At 40.2% G+C, this 25,159-nt stretch overlaps 1 protein-coding gene across 2 annotated transcripts; it reads left to right on the top strand.

Annotated features, from left to right (window-relative positions):
* The first annotated feature begins 614 nt into the window (after nucleotides 1-614).
* On the top strand, nucleotides 615-25,096 carry ppp3cca (protein phosphatase 3, catalytic subunit, gamma isozyme, a). Of its 2 annotated transcripts, XM_026344355.1 has the most exons (14): nucleotides 615-1,354; nucleotides 5,313-5,510; nucleotides 6,619-6,743; nucleotides 11,149-11,260; nucleotides 13,105-13,250; nucleotides 14,254-14,393; nucleotides 15,565-15,642; nucleotides 15,726-15,820; nucleotides 15,934-16,059; nucleotides 16,891-16,968; nucleotides 17,812-17,896; nucleotides 18,894-18,991; nucleotides 20,684-20,710; nucleotides 22,581-25,096. In XM_026344355.1, the coding sequence occupies exons 1-14, from the start codon at nucleotides 1,294-1,296 to the stop codon at nucleotides 22,739-22,741; spliced, it is 1,530 nt and encodes a 509-aa protein (XP_026200140.1). In that variant the 5' UTR covers nucleotides 615-1,293; the 3' UTR covers nucleotides 22,742-25,096. The 2 variants fall into 2 exon arrangements, with proteins under 2 accessions (XP_026200140.1, XP_026200141.1); XM_026344356.1 differs by lacking the exon at nucleotides 20,684-20,710.
* Nucleotides 25,097-25,159: the final 63 nt, after the last annotated feature.

The raw sequence follows: 25,159 nt of genomic DNA, 5'->3' as shown, positions 1-25,159 counted from the left end.
AGAATTGCATGGTCTTAGTAAATTTAAAATCTTAAAATATTTAGGAATGCTATATTTTAGGTTTTATTTATAATCATAATAAGTATTATGGCAGTTATTCCTAAATGGTAAGTATGACTTATTTGAATATACTATATCTATGTATCTTATCAATCTTATCTAACTTTGTGTCAAACAGGTTGTGTTTTTGAATGTACCCCTGTGTTTGTAACGTTAGATTCATTGCGTGCATTTAAAGCGGAATTGGATTTCAATTCAATGAAAACGCCAAGGATTAAAACTGCAATATATATTTTAATATATACAACTAATATATTTCAATATTAGTTGTAATCGAGATACATTTAGCCATTTTGTGCTTATTTAGACTAAACCTCCAGATTAAGCGAGTTGAATAAAGCCAGGCCTGTGTAGGAAATATTTAACTAAAAAGGAAAAACATTGTACTCCATCGTAGCAGAGATGACTCTTTGTATCTTCCCTCCTGTTTGGCGGTGGCTCCGAAATGAGCCTCTGGTAAACCCCAGGGGCAGATTAGTGTTTTTGAACGTGGCCCTAACCACGTGTTACGTTTCCATAGTCACGTCACCTCGGCTCCACCATGTTGTAGGAAATTCACCGCTGCTCCTCACTCACTGTCAGATTAGAGTTTAATCCGGGGAGGAGGCGGAGACGCTGTCAAGACGCTGTCTGCATCTTGGAAGGACACTAGGTGTTTATGCTATACTAAATAAACGCGACTTTACATGCTGCTGTCATCTTCTACAATACCCGGACTGGACGTAGAAGATGAAACGCCAGTCTTTTGCTGCTGTTTCTGCCTGTCCGCCGACTTACCAATACGTTCAAATGTTAGCTGGCTAACTAGCTGAAAAGGAGTAACTAAATAGGATTAGCTGCACACGGCAGCCTCCGTCTAGGTAATATCTAGTTTTTGTTTTTTGCTGTAGTTGACAGCGGTTCGCTGCACAGCAGACGCTCGCCTCTGCTCGTTTTGTATCACATATCTACAATAGTGTCAACATAGCTACTTTGTGCTTTAATTATTCGCTAGCATTGATGTTGCTGCAAGCTAGCTCGGTTATTAGCTAGTCAGACTCTACGGTAGCTGAAGCTCCTTCTCTGCCTAGTCTTCAGTATTCGGAAAGAGCAAGTAAAACATTAGTGCCTCCGACCCCTAACCAAAAGTCAAGACGGAGCCGACGGCCTGACGGCTGCGCTAGCTTGTCCTCTGGCTGTCAAGACAACTGTCCAGTATTTGAGCCTCGAAATCAGCCTCCAGGCGAAGCCAAGATGTCAGGAAAGGATAAAGACAAACAGGAGAAACAGTCCACAACGGAGCGGCTGGTAAAAGGTGAGTTTTCTCCACTGCTCACGTATCCTAACTTTATCATAAACTCTTGGACTGGCAGCTAAAGCGTGAATTGAAAACCACCTGTAGCTTTTGGAATAACTTTGTCTAAAGCCCTTCCTCTCCAGAAGGCGTGTGGCAAAGTGTGGTATGTTATTGTTGCATTCAGAAGCCAGCAGAGGTTAGTTAGCTTTTCGTGTGTGCTCTGTAAGTAGCGTTTTTCTAGGAGATGCTCAGATATCTAAGGACAAGATTGAGACAGGATAACTTTTAGTGATGTCTATGGACAAACCCTCAATAAGGTATCATCTCCCAAGGTGTGCACTGCAGCCTGCAATACTCTACCACGTAGCAGAAATCAAAGGCAGGAAGTTGCCCTATGCCACTGTCCAACCTTCTTGACATTTAGGATGGATCAGATCTTAAATCTCAAGGGAGCACCAAAGGTCTGCTCGGGTTACTGGCAGCGCTTGACAAGATGGATTCCTTCACACTGAGGTTGCTGTGTCTCATTGGATGGACAGGACAGCATTTGTTGTGTCTGCCCAAGACAGGACAGGCAGAGCCAAGTCTGAGGCAGCTCCCGAGAGAGTGAACCCAACCCCACCCCTGCCACCAGCACCACCTCCACTACTGCTGTTGCTTAATGCCAGTGCGGCTCACATCCCTGTCTGTCTACACAGGCACTGGAAGAGTGTCCTGCCAGGGGAGTGGAATGCCGAAGTGTGAGCCAGTAGGGAGAGGGTGAGTTAATTGTGGAAAGAATCTCCCCAGCAATGTCCCCAACATGGTGTAGAGAGAGAGAGAGAGAGAGAGAGAATAGGAACATGATATGGAAGAAGACAGAAGAAATGTAGACTGAAGTAAATACAACTCTGCTGCGGCGGAACCCTAAACCAGTATTGGTTTGTGTTCAAAAGTTAGATCATTAGTTTCTTATTCACATGGGGCAGGGCTCAGTTCTTTTTTCTGTACCTTTAGAATTAATAAATGTGTGCTGCTAGTTTGCAGCAGTACCGTTTCCAGCGCAACTGGTGGCTTAACTGGTGGAGTTAACCTCTTACGCTGTTCTGGTTGTATAAGTCAACAGTTAAGCTCATTCACTGCAGTCGACCTGGTTACTCAATCATTTGGTCATTTAATTTTCTCCCTAAGCTGTGGGTGAATCTGTGGTCAGATAAAGGGTGGACGGTGCCACCAGTCTTTCCTGGCTAAATTTGGTTTTTGACATCCATGTTGCAGTTATTAAAAAGCTTCATGTCAACTCTGATATAAACTAAACTGGACTGTTGATGTGCATTAAAACTGACTCTCTTGTGTCTGAAATAAAATCAAAGAAAGACCAGAGGGGAGTGTGTGCTAATACTACCACACAACGAGACTGACTGACTGACAGAGATGACGAACAAACCCGAGGCCAGGCTATTTAGCTTGTAAGGAGGGTAATGCATTCGCTGATAATTAGAGCAATCTGAAGTGGACTTCATGATTCATCCAGCAACAGTCCGGCTCCATTCATCTCTACCCAGCCGCATCTTTGTAATTCAATCCTTCTCTATTGTGACGATTTTGGAACAATAGTGAACATATTCGAGATGCTGGCTCATATCACTGTCCAAAAACATTATCCTCCAGTGGGCAGGATGGTAGATAGTAGTGTCTTTTGTTTCTTGAGTCGTTTGTTGTCATGCCAGACAGTGTGGGTGTTGATGCACTGCAGCAGTGGCCCACCATGTGTCTGTGGTTCGAGTTCATCAAACATTAATGCTAATTAAGCTAGGCAGTCTCGATGCGGTGGCAGATTTTTATTTTTAACAAAACATTTTTCTTCATTGTGTTATGTCTTGGAAAAACGAATGGCTCACTTCACTCTGTCTGCACTGCTGTTTCTTTTTCTTTTTTTCCACCAGCCAGTTTGAACTGCAGTTTACAGGCAGCCAGAGGTTCACTTGTATCTGTGTTTGAACAGACGGGTGCAGCCTTGATTATACAGGCAAACCAAGCCAGAATTTGTTATTGTTGTTATTTTTATTATTGAGGGGCAGGGGGATCATCCCTGTTGGGTTGGATGGAGTGTTCAGTTCTTTGGCATTGAAACCAGCTATTATTGTCACTGTCAGCATGGGTAATTACCACCAGCCTCTAGGCAAATACTCGTACTTTTAGTCAGCATGGCTTTCTCCTGAAATGTTTCACGGTCTGGTTGTCTCATGCCCACGATGCATCTTCATCTGTGTCATCATTTTTTTTCACAGAGCCTGCTTTGTTCGCACTCGAGCTTTCCCTCAGTGTGACAAGGCTTTTAAGTAAACAGCCCCTGAATCTGGAAGCCCTTGCTAATAGAGGCTTTACCTAATCTGTTCTTAAGGCTCGTACCTCAGCTTACAGTTCTCTTCGTTGCTGTGCCTCGTAGACCTGTGAGCACTTTGTATTTTATTTATACCACACTGGTCGACACATGACAGCTTGCTCTCAGCACAGGCTAGCCAAGTTGGAACTGTGCTCTAGCTTTTCCAACTGCAGGCCAGGCTAAAGTCTGTGGCCTACCTAACATCAGCTACTTGCCTCTCCTGAGTCTAACACGGGCTACACTTTCATGTTCACAGCCTGTGCTTTATTCTTCCAGCAATAAATACATAGTTCCAATATTTCAATAACACCATTAGACCTGCTTCTAAACTGTAATATGTTCCTCTAGTTCAGACTTTAATACAGTCCCCATCCACTGCATCACTGATTATCAAACACACCCACGCTACACACTCATTAACACTTTTTTCATATTGCTTTTGATTTGCTGTGTGTAGGTGTAACTGCATCCTTAGAATTCCTCTTTTTTTCTTGTCAGCTGCCTCTGGCCCTGCTTATCACACAAATACTTCCGATCTCCACCAGCTCATGTAGGGTGTCCTGGTCACTGACCTGTGCATTGATTTGGATCATATGAGGAATTCGGGATGAAACTGTCAGTACAAGTGTTTATACTGTTAATGTATCCCCCCAAATGTATTATTGGGCTGTTCAAACATTTTCATTCCTTAATTTTGCACTACCTGACTGACTGTCATTATATAGTTAATTGATGGCATAATGTGTTTGGTGTGCGTCTGGCCTTTTATTAGGCATACCAACTGTAATCCCTCTTACCTCTCAGGCCCTGCAAGTGAGAGGGTTTGGATCACACTCTACTACTGTTTTGAACAAGTGCTGCTTATCTGCATCTTAAACTGATGCAGCTAATACAAATGTTACGGTACAGATCTGCACAGCGAACGCCTCACTAAAGTTAGATCTGAACCTTTTTTAATAGTGGCATTTATTCAGCTTGGTATGCATTCAGATGTCCTATCATTCTCAGCCCCGAAAGCATTGACCTTTTGTGATGACAGTAAAAGGATTGTGTAGGTGGTGTGAAGCAGATTACTGAGGGACAGTGGGTCAAGCGAGGTGTGGGGCTTGCGTACCTCTTGCGTGGCATTATCATCTAGGTGCACACGTCCATCCTCCTTTGCCATTAACTTTGTCTTGCCACACTTAACTCACATTTCGCAAATGCCTCTCATCAACTTACTTTAATGCAGCCTGAGAAGCAGTACATTTCTACACAGGCTGTATGAAATTGAAATAGTGTCTTGCAGAGAATCTGAATTGTCTCAAGCATGTTGACATGTTCAATTTGAAGAAGCAGTTTTTCAGATTTGGCAAGCTAGTTGAACCTGATTTACTAAATAAGATGCACACGACATAGAATCAAATATGAGAAATAGATGGTGATAAATATGTCTGTGTTCAGATTCAACTGGTCAAGTATGAATTCTGATAATATTGTGGCTCACACCTCCATATCTCTGCCTACTCGCCCCACTGTAAACCCGCTCATGTGCCTCAGGGTGACCTCACAGTTTTTAACAGCCTCTGCTCTAACCTGTTTATTATAATAGACAGTGTTGCTTTTCCCCAGCTGTACCATACCCTCCACAACATAAGCTGACTATGAAAGAGCTGTTTGAAGATGGCAAGCCCAACGCCGAGCTGCTCCGCAATCACCTTGTCAAGGAAGGCAGGGTTGAAGAGGACGTGGCTCTAAAGATCATCAATGACGGCGCCAACATCCTCCGCCAAGAGAAGTGCATGTTGGAAGTGGAGGCACCTATAACAGGTAGGCTGGCAGAGGTCCACTGAGATCCCAGAAGGGACCTCGTCATGTATTGGCCATTTCTAGACCTCTCATTGTTTGCGTTCACATTGCTTACTCTGAACTCTGCCCACCTTAGACACCTCAAAACCTAAAAAGTATGTGCACACAGTGTGTGAGATCTCCCATACAGGATGGTCCAACTGAGAGTCTTCAACTTCAACAAGTAACTAACTGTTGGATGCAGAATAAATTAGTGTTGTGAACAAAGAATAAACACAGCTCCAACCAACCAAGGTATTATTCCATTGCAGCACTGTTTCTGTATGCCAGCAGCTGGCGTATGCCCACTTCTGTGTCGGATCCAAGGGCCACGCAGGCTGTCAGAGTCATCCCAGCACTTGAAAAATATGCTCCCTCTTAGCCGACTGCTGCGTGGCCTCAGTCCAATACTATCAATCCAAACATGCTCAGAAACTAGTTCTCAGGAAAGCATTGCATTTTTATTTCATGGAGCTTAAAGAAAGAAACTTAAACACTCAAACCTTTAACATTTGCTACTTAGCAGAGATGATGTGAGGGTTCTAGTTGTTTTGAAATAACATTCTAGCACAGAAAAATATTTATATTTCAAATGTTGTGAAATGATAAATGCAGAGCTGTTTGCACATTCCACCCAAGCATAAATCTTTGTCTTAAATGCTTCCATCTGCACATATCACTGCTGGTTTTCCAAAAATATTTGTGTTTGTCGGTAGTGTCAGATTTCTGAATATAGCATTCGTGAGTGCCTAGTGTCGCTGTAAAGATTCAACAGTTACACCTCTTTGTTGAATTACATCAATTGATCATTAGTGAGACAAAACCTGGTTATTGTTACTCCTGGTGACTGATATTTTTTGTTATCTTGCTGTTATTGCTGATTTCACTTATCATCAATGCTAGCACTTTTTTATCCCTCATCAAAGTTGTTGAATTTGTTCATGCAGTATTGGGGAGGTAAAATCTAAGATATTTGTCGTCTCTATTTCAACTGAAGTGATGAATGCAGTGTATTCATAGCTTGGCTAATTATTATACTGTATACTTTCTAGTTCTTGTTACACAAGTAATTTTTTTTTTTTTTTTGCAGTTTGTGGCGATGTCCATGGGCAGTTCTTTGACCTTATGAAGTTGTTTGAAGTAGGTGGATCACCCAGTAACACACGGTATCTCTTCCTCGGTGACTACGTAGATCGAGGATACTTCAGTATTGAGGTAAGTAGTTTTGTCATCACATTTTATTGCACTATATATTTAGGCATATCAAATTAAACTCTCCCCAAAATCCAGTATGCGAGAAATCTGATATTTTGTGGTGTAAGTAACCCCAAGAAACCAAGGCTAAAACTTGTATTTCTTGTTGTAAGAGGACCTGCCACTTGCTTTTTCCATGCGCTTTATATTGAGAAAGAAGCATTGTGTCTACATAGAAAGCATAGTACAAGCTATCTATCAGCTTCACCTCTTGTATTCAGAGATGGTACAGATTGTAGGTCATTTGTGTTTCAAAGCACTCAGAGCCTGAGGTCTGAACTAAACCTTTGATTTGGAGGCTCGAGCAGGAATATTGAGAAAACAAGTTTCATTGTATCATTACAACCCTTCTATATTGGTGTTTGAAGCCCTGTTGATGTTTCTTGAAGTCAGATCATAATGCAAACTGACCTTTTGCCAGTGTGTTGTTAGCTTCTGACACTCAGCTGTACTAATGTGGTGTGTGACTTAAGCCCAGTGAGTGAAAGAAGTCGATTTGATGAAGACAAACTGGGTGGTGGTGTGTCATATATTGATCCTCAGGATGGATGATGTAGTGATCTATGGGTCAAATAGCTACTCAGATTTCAGCCTTGCTGTGTAGCTGTTTTAAAGATCTTACTTCACTGCTTCTTGACCAAATATATTTTGCAGTCTGGAATTCTATTTGAATGAGTGCACCAAAGGGCACAGTTCATACATGCTGATTGGAACGGTTAAAAATAAGACCAAGGATGGGAACAGAGAGCTGCAGTTTGGCAGCACAGAATAAATCCTCAGTGCCAGCAACAGGACTAGATGACATGAAATTATATTTGTATTGATCTAGATTAGTAAATTTGATAGGGTGCCCTCTGAGAGTAGTGTGACCACCAAGACTCACGTTCATATTGTAAATAGCATATTCTGACCCACTGTAATAGACTGCCAGTGTCTTTTGTGTTGGGTATGACTCATCATCAGTATTCTTTAGCTCACAGCAAACTCAAATTGCTGTACATATTTCACAGGATGTGATCTGATTGTAGTACTCACTGTGGAGCAAGAGGCCTTATAGTGTTCAGTACAGTTTTATTACTGTTTTAAGGGGGAGCTCAGTATTCGCATTTATTGTATTTTAATCGGATGCATGGAGGAAAGTAGCAGATGGTAGAAGAACATAGCTGAGCATGGCTGGGCAGAGCACAGTGGATTGATTGAAGACCCATGCTAGCTCTAGCTTAAGTTGCTTTAAGTGATACTCCTCTAGTCAGTCTCAGCTGGGCCTAAGGACTTTATTAACCCAAAGGGAGGTTGATTTGTAGTAGGCACATACACAAACAGCCAGAGCAGACAAACAAGCAGACAATTAAGATAAACAACATAAAAACATAAAAAACATAGTTTGCTGATGCAAACAACCTGGTTTGTGACGTTAGAAACACATGAACTTACCACACCTCTGAAGCCTGCACCACATCTGTGTCTAAAGGATCCAAGCTATGTTGGCCATTGATAGCATAACACATATAAATATCTGTCTTAGGCAGGCTTGATTCATATATTGTTGGATTTATTGTACCATCCTGAAGACATACTCCCTAAGTGCCAAAATGTCATAATGAACATTTGTCACAGAGAAGGTTGTGTGGAGCCAGCTGTATCTAAAAGTCAGGCAAGTAAAAATACTGCAAGCGAGGAAGTACAGTTACATTTTGACCACCCTCTGGGAGTTTTTGGGCAGTACACTGAGGTGGGTGAAATGCCACAGATGAAAGAAAGAGACTAAAACAGCATAGGAAATTATAAACTGGTATTTATGGGTTGTGTTGAGGCCTCAAAAACGGTCACTGTTTTATTATCTTTCTACACATTTGCTGTTTTAAGCACTCTCACCTAAAAGAGGTAGATGATCACTTCTCCATTAAGTTCAGCTTGTCAGAGCTACAGCCTTTATCACTCTTGTACTAACCCATTCACCTTGGCTAAGGCATGGGTGTGATCATAGAGGAGTCCCCACAGTGTACATCATGCTGTCAGCACTGTCAGATTTTATATGGAAGAGCTAATTCATAGTCATGGAACATACAGTTAATTGCATTTAAATGCAAAAAAGCACATATTTGAATAAAATTCAAATGAGCAGTCAGGAGGTGTATCATTTAGCCTCGAAGTGACTTTCTGTCTTTTTTCTTTTCTTTTATTTATTTATTTGTTTTTTGTGCCTGGCATTAGATAAGTGTTTGTTGTCACCTACTTATTGCACTTTAGCACTTCACACATACACAGTGGTAAAGGATAACTTTATTTTAACCTGCTTCTTTTCCCCTAAAAGTGGATATGGTGACTCTCTCACGCTAGTGCTAATTCTGCTACCTTTGTTGTAGAGATTCAGTGAGCAAGAACTTGTGTTAAATGGTAATAAATAGGACAATCAGTGAGTGTCTGAGCATGCTCAGAATAAACATGATTTAAGTAAAATTATATTTACATTTTTAATTCTGAGCTTGTTTGGACACAAACTTGTTGCCCCAGTGATTGCTGTTTAAGCAAATTCTCGTTTCCCAATATCTCTTCAGTGGAGGTAGTAATAGCAAAATTAGTACTGACTATATGATCACCATACCCACTTTTATTGGATATAAAGCAGCAGTCTACTAGTTAAATAGAATCAACAACTGTTTTGATAATTACCAGCTTCTGAAATCTCTCTCTCTCTCTCTCTCTCTGAAATTTCTTTGTCATTCATGAGACAGCAGTTAAATGAATATTTTTAGTTTTTGCATTGATTGGCAGAATAAAATAAGCACTGGAAAATTATACAAGGCATTTTTAATTATTTTCTGACATTCCTAGCATAAATGAGTGATTGATTGATTAATGAAAATAATCAGCAGATTAATCAATAATAGAAATTATAATCAGTCACAGGCCTGTACTGCTTGAAATCTACATATCGCAGGAAGCAGCTTTGTCTGTTTTGCTGATGTAACATCACCACAAAACAAGAACAAAGAGCCTAAAACCCTGCATTACATCTGCTTTCACTAGCAGGGCTAAAAATTCTCTGCGCTTTAAAGGGATTCACTTCCCTTCAGTAACACATAAGACCGATAAAGGAAAATGGATATCAGGATGTGGTTACCTAGGTAACATAAAGAGTCACTGTAGCCTCTTGAAGTAGTTTATTAGCTTTGCATGCCAGCAATTTGCCAAAGTCTAAATTCAGTGCATGTGAGCAGTACAGAGTGTGTGTCTCCGTGTTCATGCATAGCACCTGTACACACCAGTCACATGCTGAAGTGCATGTTCATGCTTCGAAGTGTGTGTGTGTGTGTGTGTGTGTGTGTGTGTGTGTGTGTGTGTGTGTGTGTGTGTGTGTGTGTGTGTGTGTGTGTGTGTGTGTGTGTGCGCGTGCGTGCGTGCGCGTGTGCGTGCGTGCGATAGAGACTGAGCTTGAGGTGAAAGTAGCCAGTGCTCATGTCTGCCACACAAAGCACGGTGCCATTCTCCTTTGTCTGCCTCCCCCACTCCAGGCTCGAGCGTAGAGTGGCTGGCTAAAAGAGAGCAGAGGGCTCTCATTAAAACCCCTGTCAGCTTCCAGGCACTTCAACCCGTGTCCCTTTCTCCACCTCCACACATGATGGATCAAGTCACACCGACACATTTACCTACAGTTCACTGTTCGTCCCAACAATTGAAGTGAACATGACAAGGTAGTGCTGGCCCCCTCCACTCCCTTTATATTATATTGCCAGTTATGTGAATGTACAGGCACTACTTTCCTTGCCATTTTGTTCCAGCAACTTAATAGCAGGCCATCATTGGTGTGTGTTAAGAGGGGGTTGAGAGTGGCGAGTGGTTGCTATTGAGCACTTGTAAATACTGGTCTGCGTCTCATAGTGTGTTTTTAATTGCAGTTCTAATGTGACCAGAGGAAGATATCCTATTGATTCTCATGTGAGATGAGTTTGTGAAGAGAAAACAAACCTGCTGCTCCTTATTTGAGTATAAGAGGAATATATCTGGTTCCATTTTCTCTCTAAAATCTCCTGTAGACTCTTACCGCAATATGAAGCACAACTGGCTTCAAGGTCACTCCAACTGAATAATAAAGACAAATAAGCAGAGATGAGTGTGTGGGAGTACAGGATCTGTTTCTTAAAATTGAAAATATTCATGTAACTGCAGTGATTTAAATATGTTGCTTTCACTGTTGTGCTCCTTGTGGTCCAGTATAATACCAGGATATGATAGCAATGAGCAGAAAGCAGAAATACACGTCAACAACCAACTGAATGCTGAAAATCATAGTCAGCACACATCTCTGACTTTGCCTTTTCTCCCGCCTTTTACCATGTTTTCTGCTTCTTGCTTCTCCTCCCAGTGTGTTCTCTACCTCTGGTCGCTCAAGATCAACCACCCCAGCACACTCTTCCTCCTGCGGGGGAACCATGAGTGCCGGCATCTCACAGAGTACTTCACCTTCAAACAGGAATGTAAGTGCAGCACCTCTTTCAGCCATATGAAGGCCAATCCAATGTGCTCCTCCACTGTATGCATCAGTTCAGAGTGGCCTGTATTAATCAGTCACATCAGTCAGACGTCAGACAATGTCTGTATAAGGGCTAAGCATAGTACTCACAGTTCAAGTGCAGGATTGCTCTCACAGTCACATTTGCAGGTTAGTTGATGGACGTTTTTTATTTCTTTTCACAATAGCCTCAAAAATTCATTCTGAAATATACCAACATAGTAAGTTGAGTTGTATGCCAGAACACAAGGGCACTAACTATGACTGACTGACTTCCAATAATAAAATAACTAGCTGCCCACAGGTGATACATGCTGGTCAGCAACTATCTGTGAGATAAGAAGTCCCAGCATTACAGACCCGTCAGTGATGGAGCCTTTTTTTTTTCTCTATGGTACAGGCGGTGAACTGCTGGAGCATGGAAAGCAGCCACGCATACTTTTTCAGACACTTACACACACTGATTGCAATGCGTGAGCGTTGGGTGTGTGAAACCTGTGTGTGTGGGGGCGCATGCATGTAGCAGGTGTGGAGGCATTAGTATGCAAACTCAAAAATAAAGGAAAGACAACCTTGCCAGCTGTAAATAGATTTCACTCACTACACACCACCACCCGCCCACATACCACCTCATCTTCAGACTCGTTGTATAGTGACACGCTGTACCATGTTAGTGGTTTAACTGGTGGTCACAGGGGCAGAGTGTAATACTCAAGTTGTTTTTATTTGTATGTTAAGAATCATAGGGGTTTGGAAACTACAGTGCAAAGCAGCAGGGGTAGGAAAAGTATTCAGATCAGTTATTGGTTAGAGCTACACAGCATCGGAAAGAATTATGAATTCCCATCCCTTCCTAGAGGCCAAGGTGATATCAGTAGATCACTCTTTTTTGTCCTTTGAAGTGTCTAAAAGCTCAAAAGATTCAGTATACTGCTCTTAAATGTACCCTGGTAGCCAAATGGTTACAATGGGATTCAGGCAGGGGACCTTTGCTGCCCTCTCACATATTTCCTGTGCATTTCCATATTGATTTTATCAAATAAAGGCAAAAAATACCCTAAAATATATATTCCATACTGAAGTCAGTGAATTATATATATTTTTTTCTTTTTATCTTTAATTTCAAATTGAATGTGCAGAAGCTTAGAACCTGGGGAACAATAAAATATGCACCTGTGCAACTCCTCATGGAATAAGAGATGTAATGCAGTGTTTCCAGTTAGAGAAAATTAGATTTACTCTGTGGGGATCTATTGACAGTACAAAGTTTGTCCTAATTCCTACAGTCTGGACTGTAGGTGGGTGGTGTTTTGTCTTTGCACCTAAGAACAAATAACAAAAGTGATGATAATGATTTTGCTGTATTCAAGTTTCAAACAGTAACGAATCACAAAACTTTGGAGACAGATATATTTCAAGTGTCTTAAAGAAGTATGAATCTACAGACTTTTCTGAATGACTTGAACGCATCCCTCACTCGCTACAGTACTAACCACCCCCACTGCATTGCCCTGTCTGTGTGTTATGACTCCTGCCCTGCAATAGGTCAACTTTTTCTTGACCTTATCTGACCTGCAGTGTGGTGCAAGTGACACTGCGGAGAGCGCATGCAAACACTTGGTTGTTCTGGAACTGCTTTTTTGCTACACTGTTTCTGGAACTCTTTACTTGAAATTACCAGAATAAGCTGATGCAACAGAATTTCTGTAATTTTTAATCTGTTTTATAAACTAATTCCAAATTATTGTTAACTGTTATAAGCTACAAGGCTAAACCATATTTAGTATTATCACCATGTATTTGCTGCAGGTAAAATAAAATATTCTGAACGGGTGTATGATGCCTGCATGGAGGCCTTTGACTGCCTGCCTCTCGCTGCCCTGCTCAACCAACAGTTCCTGTGTGTGCATGGAGGACTCTCACCAGAAATCAACTGCCTAGACGACATAAGGAAAGTAAGTGATCAGCCACTGGCCCGTGAAGCTGTGTTAAAATGCTTCTCCTCAAAAACTAATTCTTGGTTCCTTGGTTTAAATGATCAAAAACTAATTTTCCACATGTTGTACACTGCTTAAAATATTAAAGGAACACTGAAAACACACCAGATTTCAAAGGGGAAAAAAAACATGCTTGATATTTATACTGATATGGACTAGGTGATGTGTTAGGAATGAAAGGATGCCACATCGTTTGATGGACATTAAAATTATCAATTTCAAAGACACCGTGAAAATCAAAGTGGACAATTGATGGAGCAGTTTAGTCCATTTTACTATAATTTCATTTCAGTAACTCAAAATGGGATGCTTGTATGCCTGACAATGTCGGGACATGCTCCTAAAGAGATGACAGATGATGCCGAGGGGTATCTCCTCCCAGATCTGGTCCAAGACATCACTGAGCTCCCAGACAGTCTGAGGTGCAACCTGATCCCATTGGATAGGCCAAAACATAATGTCCCAAAGATGTTTTGTTCTTCTGAATTCATCCCGATACCTTAAGGCACTCGGGGTGCTGTTGTCTAGCCTCTAGAGGTCTGTGCGTCCCACCAGGGATATGCTTCCCCAGACCATCACTGACCCACTGCCAAACCGGTCATACTAAATGATGTAACAGGCAGCATAACGATCTCCATGGCTTCTCTAGACCTTTCATGTTTGTCATATGTGTTCAGTATTGAACCTGCTCTCATTGATACCAATCGAGCTCCAGTGCTCATTCTGTTCCTCGTTGCAAAAAGGACCAGATACTGTCCTGCTGATGGGTTTAAGGACTTTCTAAACTGCTTAACAACCCCCTCTGCTACTTAACTGACCAGATCAATATCCTAGAACTTTACCAAGTTTACTCATTAAAATGTGTTCCTTTAATTTATTTGAGCAGTGTTCTCTTAATAGCCATTTATCACATTTCCTTAATATAAGAAGTCAGGCTAAACTATATGTTCTGTGTTAACAGTTAGACAGGTTTAAAGAGCCTCCAGCGTTTGGGCCAATGTGTGACCTGATTTGGGCTGACCCCAGTGAAGACTACGGCAGTGAAAAAACAACAGAACATTTCAACCATAACTCTGTCAGAGGCTGCTCATACTTTTTCAGGTATTAAATATAGAAATCAGCCACTCGGATGCATATAGAACATATTACTGTACTGTAAGTTGCTGTTCTGATCAAACTGTGTTTTATATACCACTCTCAGACAAATACAGATAATCTTACACATGTGAGTATAATAGTAAATATGCTTCATAACACAGGTCAGAGGAGGTACTTCAGGTGGTACAGGTAGCTTCAGCTTTTTTTTGTAGGTCAAACAGCTTATTTAGGCACTTTCAGAAATGGCAACCTTCAAACAGGTTAACAGATAAAAACAGCTTGTTGAAAATAGGTTAACACATTAAATCTGGCTTCTGCAGAATAGGGTTACCAGAAAGAAACGTGGGTTCATAGTGTACCACAAATATAAGAGCAGACCAACAACTTAATAGCAAGTTGAAAGCTAAGAGAGCCCTGTAGCTTGAATATTATCAAACAACTTATTCTGAATAGGAGGCAAATTCCCCTCCTTATATGAAGTATGTATATGGTAGCAAACTGTTATTGATATTAGCTGATTTTGAGTTGCTGCTAGGCAAGCACCATACTACAAGATGTCATGAGTCCAGGTGATTTGGGCCGAGATGCATGATAGTCAGTGGAATGGCTTGATATAAATAACATTTCTCATCAGGTGTTGGATAGACAGTCATAAAAACTAGGTTCAGATGTTCTTGTTTGTGTGTGGGCCTAACACACAAACAGATAGGAAAGTAACAGTGTTTATTTAGAGCGCGTGGCATGAGCTGTCTGTTAGCAACACCTCTGCTGTGCTTTGAGCAGCAGTGTTCAGGGACCGTACAGAGTGTAGGTCATCTGTGTTTTGGAAGCACTCAGTCCAGACCAGTCCAGTAGCATCCACACTCCACCCCGTCGGCTGATCCAACACCTCTCCAAAATATTATATTTTTCATTTGACAGTTAACACTATATATAATATAAAAAAGAGTCATGAAATACAGGGGATTTGGAGAATTGTTATACTGCTACTATAATCAGATATTTTTTAATCTAAAATGTAGTCCTCGGCTTCTAGAGAGGCCAACAGAGCCTGTCAATACCAGAATATCTGATATTGACAGGCTGTAACAGTGAGTCGGCCACAGTTAATAAAAAGCTTTGACCTGCACTCAGTGTTTTAACACATCTCTCTCTGGCCATTTTCCTGTTTCAGTTACTCTGCAGTCTGTGACTTTTTGGTAAATAATAACTTACTATCAGTAATAAGAGCCCATGAAGCCCAGGATGCAGGGTAAGTGTTTATTTTTTATTTTATTTATTTTTTATTTTTATAACATTGATCATGTTTGAGACCTTTCTTTTGTGGCCACGCAGGTATCGGATGTACAGAAAAAGCCAGACCACAGGCTTCCCTTCATTAATCACAATCTTTTCAGCTCCAAATTACCTAGACGTCTACAACAATAAAGGTTTCTCTCCTTTATTTTCCATCTTTTCTCTCACTGTTGTTATATTTAATTGTATTTACCAGACTTCAGTCCTTAAATACCTCATCGCATCTCTTTCCCTCTGTTGACCATAGCTGCTGTATTAAAATATGAGAACAATGTGATGAACATTCGACAGTTCAACTGCTCCCCCCACCCTTACTGGTTGCCCAACTTCATGGATGTCTTCACATGGTCTTTGCCTTTTGTTGGAGAAAAAGGTATGCTTGTATAAATTGAGCAAAATGTGAACGGAAAGTCAGAACTAAAAACCCTTTATTGAGTTGTCTGTGGTTCATTGACTTTGTAGAACTTCCCAACCCAGAGTGATTCAGGCACGCAGAAAAGTATTTGTCTATGAAGTTGTGCAATAGGATTGAACTGTAAAATTGGCCTGTTTATAAAATTATGCTTTTCATGAAGGTTTTAAACCCATTTAAACTAATGGAGAGGAGCACAGAACAAAGCACAGGATGTAATGGTACAATACAGCTAGTTTCTTTTTTTTCTAGTCATAGGTGATCTTTATATTGTTGCATGTTTTAACCAGTTTACTTAATTGTAATAGTGTGCCACATCTAGCAGTCTTTGTAAACCACTATCACATATTCTGTCATTTTGATTTTTCTGGAAGATAACAGCTAAATGTTCTCTGTTTGATAATAGCTTATGTTCTGTATCGGCCTGTTAAACTTAAAGGAATAAGAAAGTGATTAGTAAGTTAGTGCTTACTAGTTAGTACTTCAGTCATACGTTTGTCATTAAGCACAGTTTTTGCTAATGTCACTTTTTAGGGTCACTGCTTTCATCTTCCTGTCCTTGCTCCTCTTCTGTGTCTGATTTACTTGGCATAGAATGAAGAAGTAATTTATAAGTGTAGAACCTGAGGTTAATATTTAGAGAAGACACAAACATGTACAGTATATATAACGGACAGAGTGGCTGTGTTTGAAATGAATATCCATTTAAACGTCAAGTAATCTCATGCAAACCATGTCTCAGACATAGGTTTCGGCAATTTGGATGCTAAAACTGGCTTTTCTCTCCCACAGTGACAGAGATGCTGGTGAATGTGCTGAACATTTGCTCTGATGATGAGCTCATGTCTGAGGGAGACGACCTATATGAAGGTAAGGTTGTGTTGGCAACAATATTAAGCCTCATTCACCAATATCTTTCCAATATCTTCATTTAATTTATTCTTAGAAACTGTTAATCACATTGCTGACTTCTTCTTCTCTTCTTAAACTGCAGATTTGTTCTTGTGAGCAATACATTTTAAATCACTGTAAAGCTTTTTTGTGAAAACTGCACTTTTTTTTTTTCTCAAATGGCTGGTGAATGAGGCCCATTATGGTGTTTGAAGAACTATGTGCTTAAATATTCACTCTTATGATTTAGTTTGACTGATAAACTGATACAGTAAACACTTGTCTTTATTCTGATACTGACACCTAAAACACCCTTTGTTATTATCAATGCAAGGTCTAGTGGGGATGTCTAGTGATGGCAAAAAATTCAGTTTCAGAGCCATTTCAGTCCTGTCATGGGATGGGTGTGAATATTTTACACAGATTTATATGAAAATGTTGAATGTTTCCAAAATCCTCCCTGTTTGTCTTCTCTTACACTGCATGTTGCTTTTTCAGTTTACTTTTAAATTGGAAGAAAATGAGTCCGGGAAGACACTTAATTGACATAGTATGCAGGGAGGTGATTTATCCGCAGCACTTCATCAGAATTCGGCCACTGGCCCACATGTCTGATGCTGATTAGGGATGCTCCCTGGAGTACAGCTGCTTTAAAACGCACCATTAAACCCTCAGTTCCTCCGTCAAATTGTGACATCGCTTCATTCCCACAAGGCTTTGTACAATTTACTGTTTAGTTTAAGAAAATTAGCTGCAAAATGGTGTAAACAGAAGTATAGAACAATCAAAGCGGTTTATAGTGTGTGTTGTTGTATGTTCCAGGTGGCACCACTGCAATGCGTAAAGAGGTCATTCGGAACAAGATTCGCGCGGTGGGGAAAATGGCCCGAGTCTTCTCCGTCCTCAGGTCTGACCAAGTCAACAGTGTACTCCCTTTGATGCGGCCTTTTCCTTTCTCATGATAACACTCCATGTGTAAAAGGCTACTGGACACGCATATGTGGCTTTCAATGAGCACAGTAGGGCGGGGGAGTCAAATTTACAAAACTGAATAACAGGTCACTATGCCAGGAAGACGCCAGAGTGTTGGTAAAATGAATGGAGTCAGTTGAGTACACAATGAAGTTGTGTTTGAAAACACAATGTTGTCCCGCTAGGATTAATGAGCTGGCAGGAGATGAGTCACCTAGACTGTATAATGACATTAGACATTATTCCAGATTAATGCTGCTGTGGCTGCTAGCTTGTCTCACTGCTTCAAGTGGGCAAGATGTAGTAGCAGCCTGTCTTTCAAACTGCTGCATGTAGGTCAGTGGCTTCAATGAGTGTTTCAGAAACCAGAACAAAACCAGAACAAAAACAAAGGATAGAGCCACATGTTAAGTGTTGTCATAAATTCCTTTACACAATGCTTTGACTTGATTAAAAAAGAAAGCAGAATAACACATTTTTTTCAGGATGAATAGAATGTAAAATATTCAAATAAGATGACAAAAATGAAAATTCAAGTGTGCTAAGATATATGTGTGTTGACATGAATCTTAACACTGAAAACAGATCCTTAAAAATATTTATATTTTTTTTAGCTGCTGAAATTGACACAAGTTGTTATTGACCCACTTCCAGAACCAGGACACTTGTTAGCAGTTTGGCTGGAGGCTATTAGAGCTGAGTGTCTCTATGTCAAGCAGGCAGCAAGTGGGGACAGGTTAAATATCCAGCCATGATTAAGCCTATGACCTCTTAGTTACAGAACAGCCTCGTAACCACCAAGTGTCTACCGCCATGCTTGTTGAAATGTAATCTGTGTGTGTGTGTGTGTGTGTGTGTGTGTGTGTGTGTGTGTGTGTGTGTGTGTGTGTGTGTGTGTGTGTGTGTGTGTGTGTGTTTTGTTTCTGCACTAGGGAGGAAAGCGAGAGTGTGTTAACACTCAAAGGCCTGACCCCAACTGGAACTCTTCCAATGGGAGTGTTGTCTGGGGGAAAGCAGACTTTACAGACTGGTAAGTGTGTTTTATACTCAATAACCAATAATGTTTTTTTTTCATTCCTCCTTACTATCTACATTTAGTACAACCCACATCCCCACAGACATTTCTTCACACCTTGTCACCAAGTGTGTTGTGTTTTTTTAGTATTTGCTGTGAGCAAACAGTTTTTCCTTCATGTCAAGATGTGGTGTTACACGATCTATTGCTTCTCAAACACACCAGTAGGTGAAAACACAAGGTGATAGGTAATTGCAAAAAACCCACTAGAACACTGTTTTGTTTTAAAGGAAGAATACATGTTGAGTGTACAGTCAGCTGAAAAAAATGTTGTCTATGGATTTTTATCATGCAATAAAGCAAATTACCATATTGATCAATTGATGAACTATTCCTTTAAGCAAAAGATAACGACTGGACTTTTAATCATTATGCTCACAACTATACAACACATCAGTCTCACTTTAATAATCACTAAGTATTGTTAACTTCATTGGGGATGGTAGATATGAAGGTTTCTATCTTGACCTCCACTTTGGGGAGGCTAGCCTACCTGTCTTGATAGTTGCTTTGAAGGGTTCTAGATCAATGCGCCCATAACAGGAAGCAATGGCAGACCCCCCATGCAGCGTAACGTTTTGGGATTGAGCTGTCGGCTGTCTGGTCAGGGAGGTCAGCCTGTCACCTGGAAGTGGCTACTCTCATCTAAAGGTCAGTGCCTGGTCTCACCCGCCAAGAGGACATGCTGGGAGTCGTGCTTTGCCACACTGCAGGCTCACAGAAGCTGCGGAGCAATCGAAGGAGAAACCACATGTTGTGACCTTTTGGAGAATGTCATTGTCCATGTCCACACTTATAGCCACAGTTTTCAGATCAACAAGACCAGTTCAAACAAAAGGAGGGCAGGTGATTGAGGATATTTGTCCATCCTATTCGATTCTTCACCCCTTTTTTTTCCCCGCCCTCTGTGTATTATTTGAAGCTGTTGGGCTACAGCTGCGTTTTTGGAGGGTGCTTCTCATCGATCTTTGAACATTGGTTGCTTCTGAGAGTATACAGTATAATGAGAGGAAACGCCAAGTCTCAAAGACTTCAGAGATCCACTAGAGGTTTGCAGGTGACCAAAACTGTTTTCCTAATCAATAACAGCACCCTCACAATGCAGTGCTGTTAATTCTGCATGTGTAGGTTGCTATGTTACCCTGAGATGATTGTCTACATTTGCAGATTTCAATTCTTCTCTTGAATTCAGCAGCACATTTCATAGGAATACATACAGAATCACAAACATCAAATTTTCAGGGACGAATATTAATTATGTAAAGTTCCTCACCACTGAGTCTTGCTAAACTCTTTTCATTGTAAATATATTTAAAAAATATTTGTTGAACATCTCTCCCTGGTCTTAGACTCTTATGGCCAGGCCAAATCCCACTCTCAAGTCCTCATGGCCCTTTAACACAAACTCCACCATATATCTCCAACAGGCTTCTTGGCTTTAACCTTCACCTCCACACTGATATGATGACGTTTTTTACAGCTGCTGTGAATTTTGCATCCATAATGATTGTGCCATGGGTGTTGGCCTATATTCTGCCATCTGTTTGCTCTGTTTATCACACCAGGGTTTACACTGTTGTATTTGCTGTCTCTGGGTGCTTTTGATGACTAAACTTTTCCCCCTTTCCCCAACTTTTATTAACATAGCTACCATTGAGGCAGCTAAAGCAAAAGGTACGCATGGCTGTGTGGTTCCTATTTCTTGTGATTGTTTTGTGTGTTGTTCACCCCTAAACACAGTCCCTCCCTTAAAATAAGTCAATTTGTCTTGGTTTCATTATATACGTATGACTTCCCACTGTTTATTATAGCACTGATATATATACAGTTATATAGAATTTATTGATATTGTTGGTTGCTCTTGCATTCTCAGTGTCTGTTTTAAATTAGTTTATGTAACACTACATTTACAAGGTGAAAGTTTGTAAGTGAAATGAAAATTAGCTTGCATAAGAAGACAACTCGTACAACAGTAACTGTTTGTGTTATCTAGGTCAGCAGTTACATGAAATTACAGTGCACAGAACATAAATACAATATTTTACCAGCCTTATTTAATCCTGGCTTGTCATTAAACGGCAGAAAAAGAAAAAGAAAGTCCGTCACAAACAGACTAGTTATGTATATCAGGTTTAGGACATGACATGTCTCATGTTGAATTTCCTGGCTGTTGCCACTTAGGCTTTACTTGCCAAGTGTGGCTCCCACTAAGACCTGGCTAAAATAAGGCCAGGGACATCCCTGCCTGGGGATATTTTCAGAAGGTAATCCTGTTACACCATTTGGCTGTTTCTGTATTCTAGTTGATAGTTAATGGATCAGCAGGCATCGTTGTCATGAGAAAAGTTATTCCAACATACTAAATAGTTAAGCGTTTTCAGTACAGCTGAATTATTTAGGTCTTTTGGTCAACTAACAAGCCATACGCTTGGTTTTGGAAAAAGCTGAACTATACTAGCTGCTTATTTAATACTTTTATAGCTATATAAACATTACTTTTAGCTCATTATTTTAACTTTTACATATCACTTTTAGCCAGTTGTTTAAACTTTTATACGTTACTCTTAACTTAATGTTATTTGTATCTATTACCTTTAGCTAATTATTTCAACCTTTGTCCATTACCTTTAGCTAATTGCTACTACTTTTCCTTACCCAAACCTTTTTTTTTTTTTATTATTTTAACTTAAAATCATTACTTTTAACAAGTTGATCTTTTATTCATAACTTATGGCTAACAATTCTAACTGTTAAGCTGATTTATAAGCAAATTGTAACTTTAATTCATTATTGCTACAACCATTACAGTTACTTTTAGTTGCAGTTTAGACGCTGCACCATCATTGCTACTTTTGGCTATTTTTTGAAGTGGCTTTAACATCTTAAAATTGACGCAGCCTGGGGTGTACTACGCAGTCAGCAAAGTTTATACCATATATCGTGACTGACATTTTCTTTTTTTGGACTGAATATACTATTACTACTATGCTACTAAAATTTGTTCAGTTAATTCAGATAGTCACAAGTGCTTCATTATGACAGATATCTGGTTGTGCAAGAGTATCCTTGAGAATTCTTGTTTCTATGGCTGATCCACCTATAAAGCCTTCACCTCAGAGTGTTCCTTCTGTTTAATGTGATAGTTAAGATAACTGAAGTGTATATCTAAACAGTCCTTTACAAGTTTGCTTTTCATTTGCACACGTTTTCTGTCTGGTTTCCTTGGCTGTTTCGGGACTTTACCGTAAGTCTATCAAGTGTGAGGCGTTACTGTTGTAGCTTGTCCCACTGATGTGTGAACACTAGTAGTCTTTGTTTACCTGTGCATGTGTTCTATTCACTTTTTATCTGTACTGTGATAGGCTGATACTGTATTTTGTGTTTATCAAGTTAAATTGCACAATTATTCCAGTTTTGCCAAGGATTATGACAAAGCTAAAAAAAACAGTAACAGTAGATTTGTGCAGTGACATGTGGAGACGTTATACATGAAGTGTTACCAGCTTCTGAGAACTTTCTCCTTGTTGTGTCTTGTGCCCTTCAGCCATTCAAGGCTTCTCTCCAACGAGGAAGATTCGTAACTTCGAGGAGGCACGTGGCCTGGACAGGATAAACGAGAGGATGCCGCCTCGCAAAGATGGCCAGCAGCCAGACGGCACCACGATCAACACCAACACCCCCAACAAAAATGGCACTGATGGATAGGCAACAGAAACACCACCCTCCCATCTTCACACAACCTACATCCCCTGACTCATAGCCCTCAACATTTCTCTTTTTCTCTCTCTGTCTCCGTCTGTCGCCTCTACTGAAACTGCCTGTCCATCTTCTGCCCGCCCACACTTGGGAGGAGAAAGGAAGCAGACACATCAGTAGATAATAAAAAAAAAAAAAAAAAAAAGAAAGAAAGAAAGTGGGGGGAAAAAAGAAAAAAGAAAACAAGAAGCCCACAGTGCTGGGAAAACACTTTCAGTTGAAACGAAGACAAACACATGAAGGGTTGTTTGGGGAATAATCTGATCTTATTTATTAAAGATTAAATATATTAGATATATTGTGTAATAGCAACAAATCATTTTGCAGTTGTTCAAATGTATACTGTACACTGAAGTCCTAACTTATATGTGTCAAAATGATTTAAAAAAAAAAAAGAGTAAATTTTATAAATTTGAAGTTACACATTTAGATGAAGCCCTTGTTATTCAAGAGTTTTAGTTACTTTTTTTTAAATTTTATTGTTGTTCTCCATGTGTTTAGCAAGGGGCAATTTGAAGTACAAATCTTACAGCCTCAGCGCCCCTCACTCTTGAGTTTCTATATTCAGTGCAGTGTTTGCTTATATATGTGTCACTTGAAAGATAAATTATATATGTATTGCAAGGTGAAAACCAGTAAGGGAATGTTACACAAGAACAGTTACTACACTTTAATATTTTATACTTCAAATCAGAAATTTAATGTCTTATTTATGAATTTTCCACAAAACCTTGACAAATCCCCAAAGATGCTGAATAGATCTTTATTCAGTATTCAGCTTCTTCCTGTGCTGTATCATTAGCGAGTGCAACAGTTAAGGTGAAGGATTCTCCATTTGTGTGAAATGCTAGTTGCTGTTGCTGGCTGCCCTGTACTGGTATGACTTGTATTCACTTGATTGCAGCTAGGACATCCTCGTTCTGCTAAACCAAATAAGGAATATACAGCATGTCTTACTGTGTCACCACAGCTACACCTGTCAATACTCCCACATCCTGGATTGAATCACTTCTTCTTTCTAAGCACTGAAGTTAAACCGACCTCTCGCTGCACGAGATCATCCCAGCACAAAAGGATTCCTCTCCAGACATCCTTTTTGGAGAACAGAGGACATATGTGCTTACAAAACAGAGGAACAGCTGGCCATACAGCCCTCAGAATAGACTTGCTTAGGAAATTTCAGTGTATTTAACACAATTATGGCAGTTTGATTTGATGTTTTATTGCCGGACACTAAAAACATTTCGTGTGCTTTGGGGGCTTTCTTTTGTTTTAAAGCTGTGTTAGTGTCTCCATCTATTGTTGATTATACAGTAGGCAGATGTTTTTTGACTTGTGACAACCGTACCTATAAAATAAGGGAAATATTTGATGTTCAGTGGAATGACAGCACTTCAACGATGCTGTACCCAGACACAATGGACTGAGTCATCCCCCTCGGCAGGGATGATACTATAAAAGGTACCACCACCATCACCGCATTAACAGCTGTCCATCAAGGCCTAACAGTACTGTAATCATCTCAACAATGGCTGACTCACATATTCAGTATATTATTTTTACAACTCGTGGTCGTACCAAGATGGGGGACCAGTAACACTTTCTCAGATTGCTGGAGCTTACATGTTTTATTGCCACTAAGCTCTCCTGGTCCGAACACCTCCGCTCCTCTTCACAGGCACTCCCAACCCTTTAAGACCTGCTTTTGTACGACACACACCCAACTCAACTGGTGCTTCGACACACCTGACTGTAATTCTGTTATCTTTTTGTCAACCAAGAAAGGGAAGAGGAAAGAAGCTTTAAAATGTAATCTTTTTTTTTAATTGAGGAGTTTGCACCCATGTGCCATGCCATCATGGCCACACATGTCAAGATCTGTGTGTGTGTGTGGATGGTCCAGGAATCCAGGAGACTTTGAGTTATTAAAAAATTAAGTGTCAGTAATATTAATCTCGCAAAGCTAGAAATTTCCAAAATGTGGATATAATATGTTTTGCCGTTATGTTTAGTAGATTTCTGGGAAAGCTTCCTGATGAAGTATTTCAGTTTACAGTCATAAGTGTGATGTTGATATTTGTTATAAAAGTAAGGCTTTACTTGTTGAGCCATACAGTATATTGACCTCCTGTTAGGTCCTATACATATCTCGCAGAATGTAAGAAATATTGTTGATGAATAATCTTAAAATAGCTGTTAAAAGGGGCGGAAAAAGTGCACCGTACTTGTCATGCAAGGCCATGAAATCTTTTATGTAGATGTATCACTTGAAAGAAAAGAATAAAATTCAAATACAGTGTTTTATTTGACTTGTCTCAGGTGTTGGTTCTTGTTTTATTCAAAAGTGCATCAGGAGATTCTCAATTC

The sequence above is a fragment of the Anabas testudineus genome, chromosome 9 (assembly GCF_900324465.2).
Source record: "Anabas testudineus chromosome 9, fAnaTes1.2, whole genome shotgun sequence".
Classification (NCBI taxonomy): Eukaryota; Metazoa; Chordata; class Actinopteri; order Anabantiformes; family Anabantidae; genus Anabas; species Anabas testudineus.
This window is presented reverse-complemented; position numbering and strand designations above follow the sequence as displayed.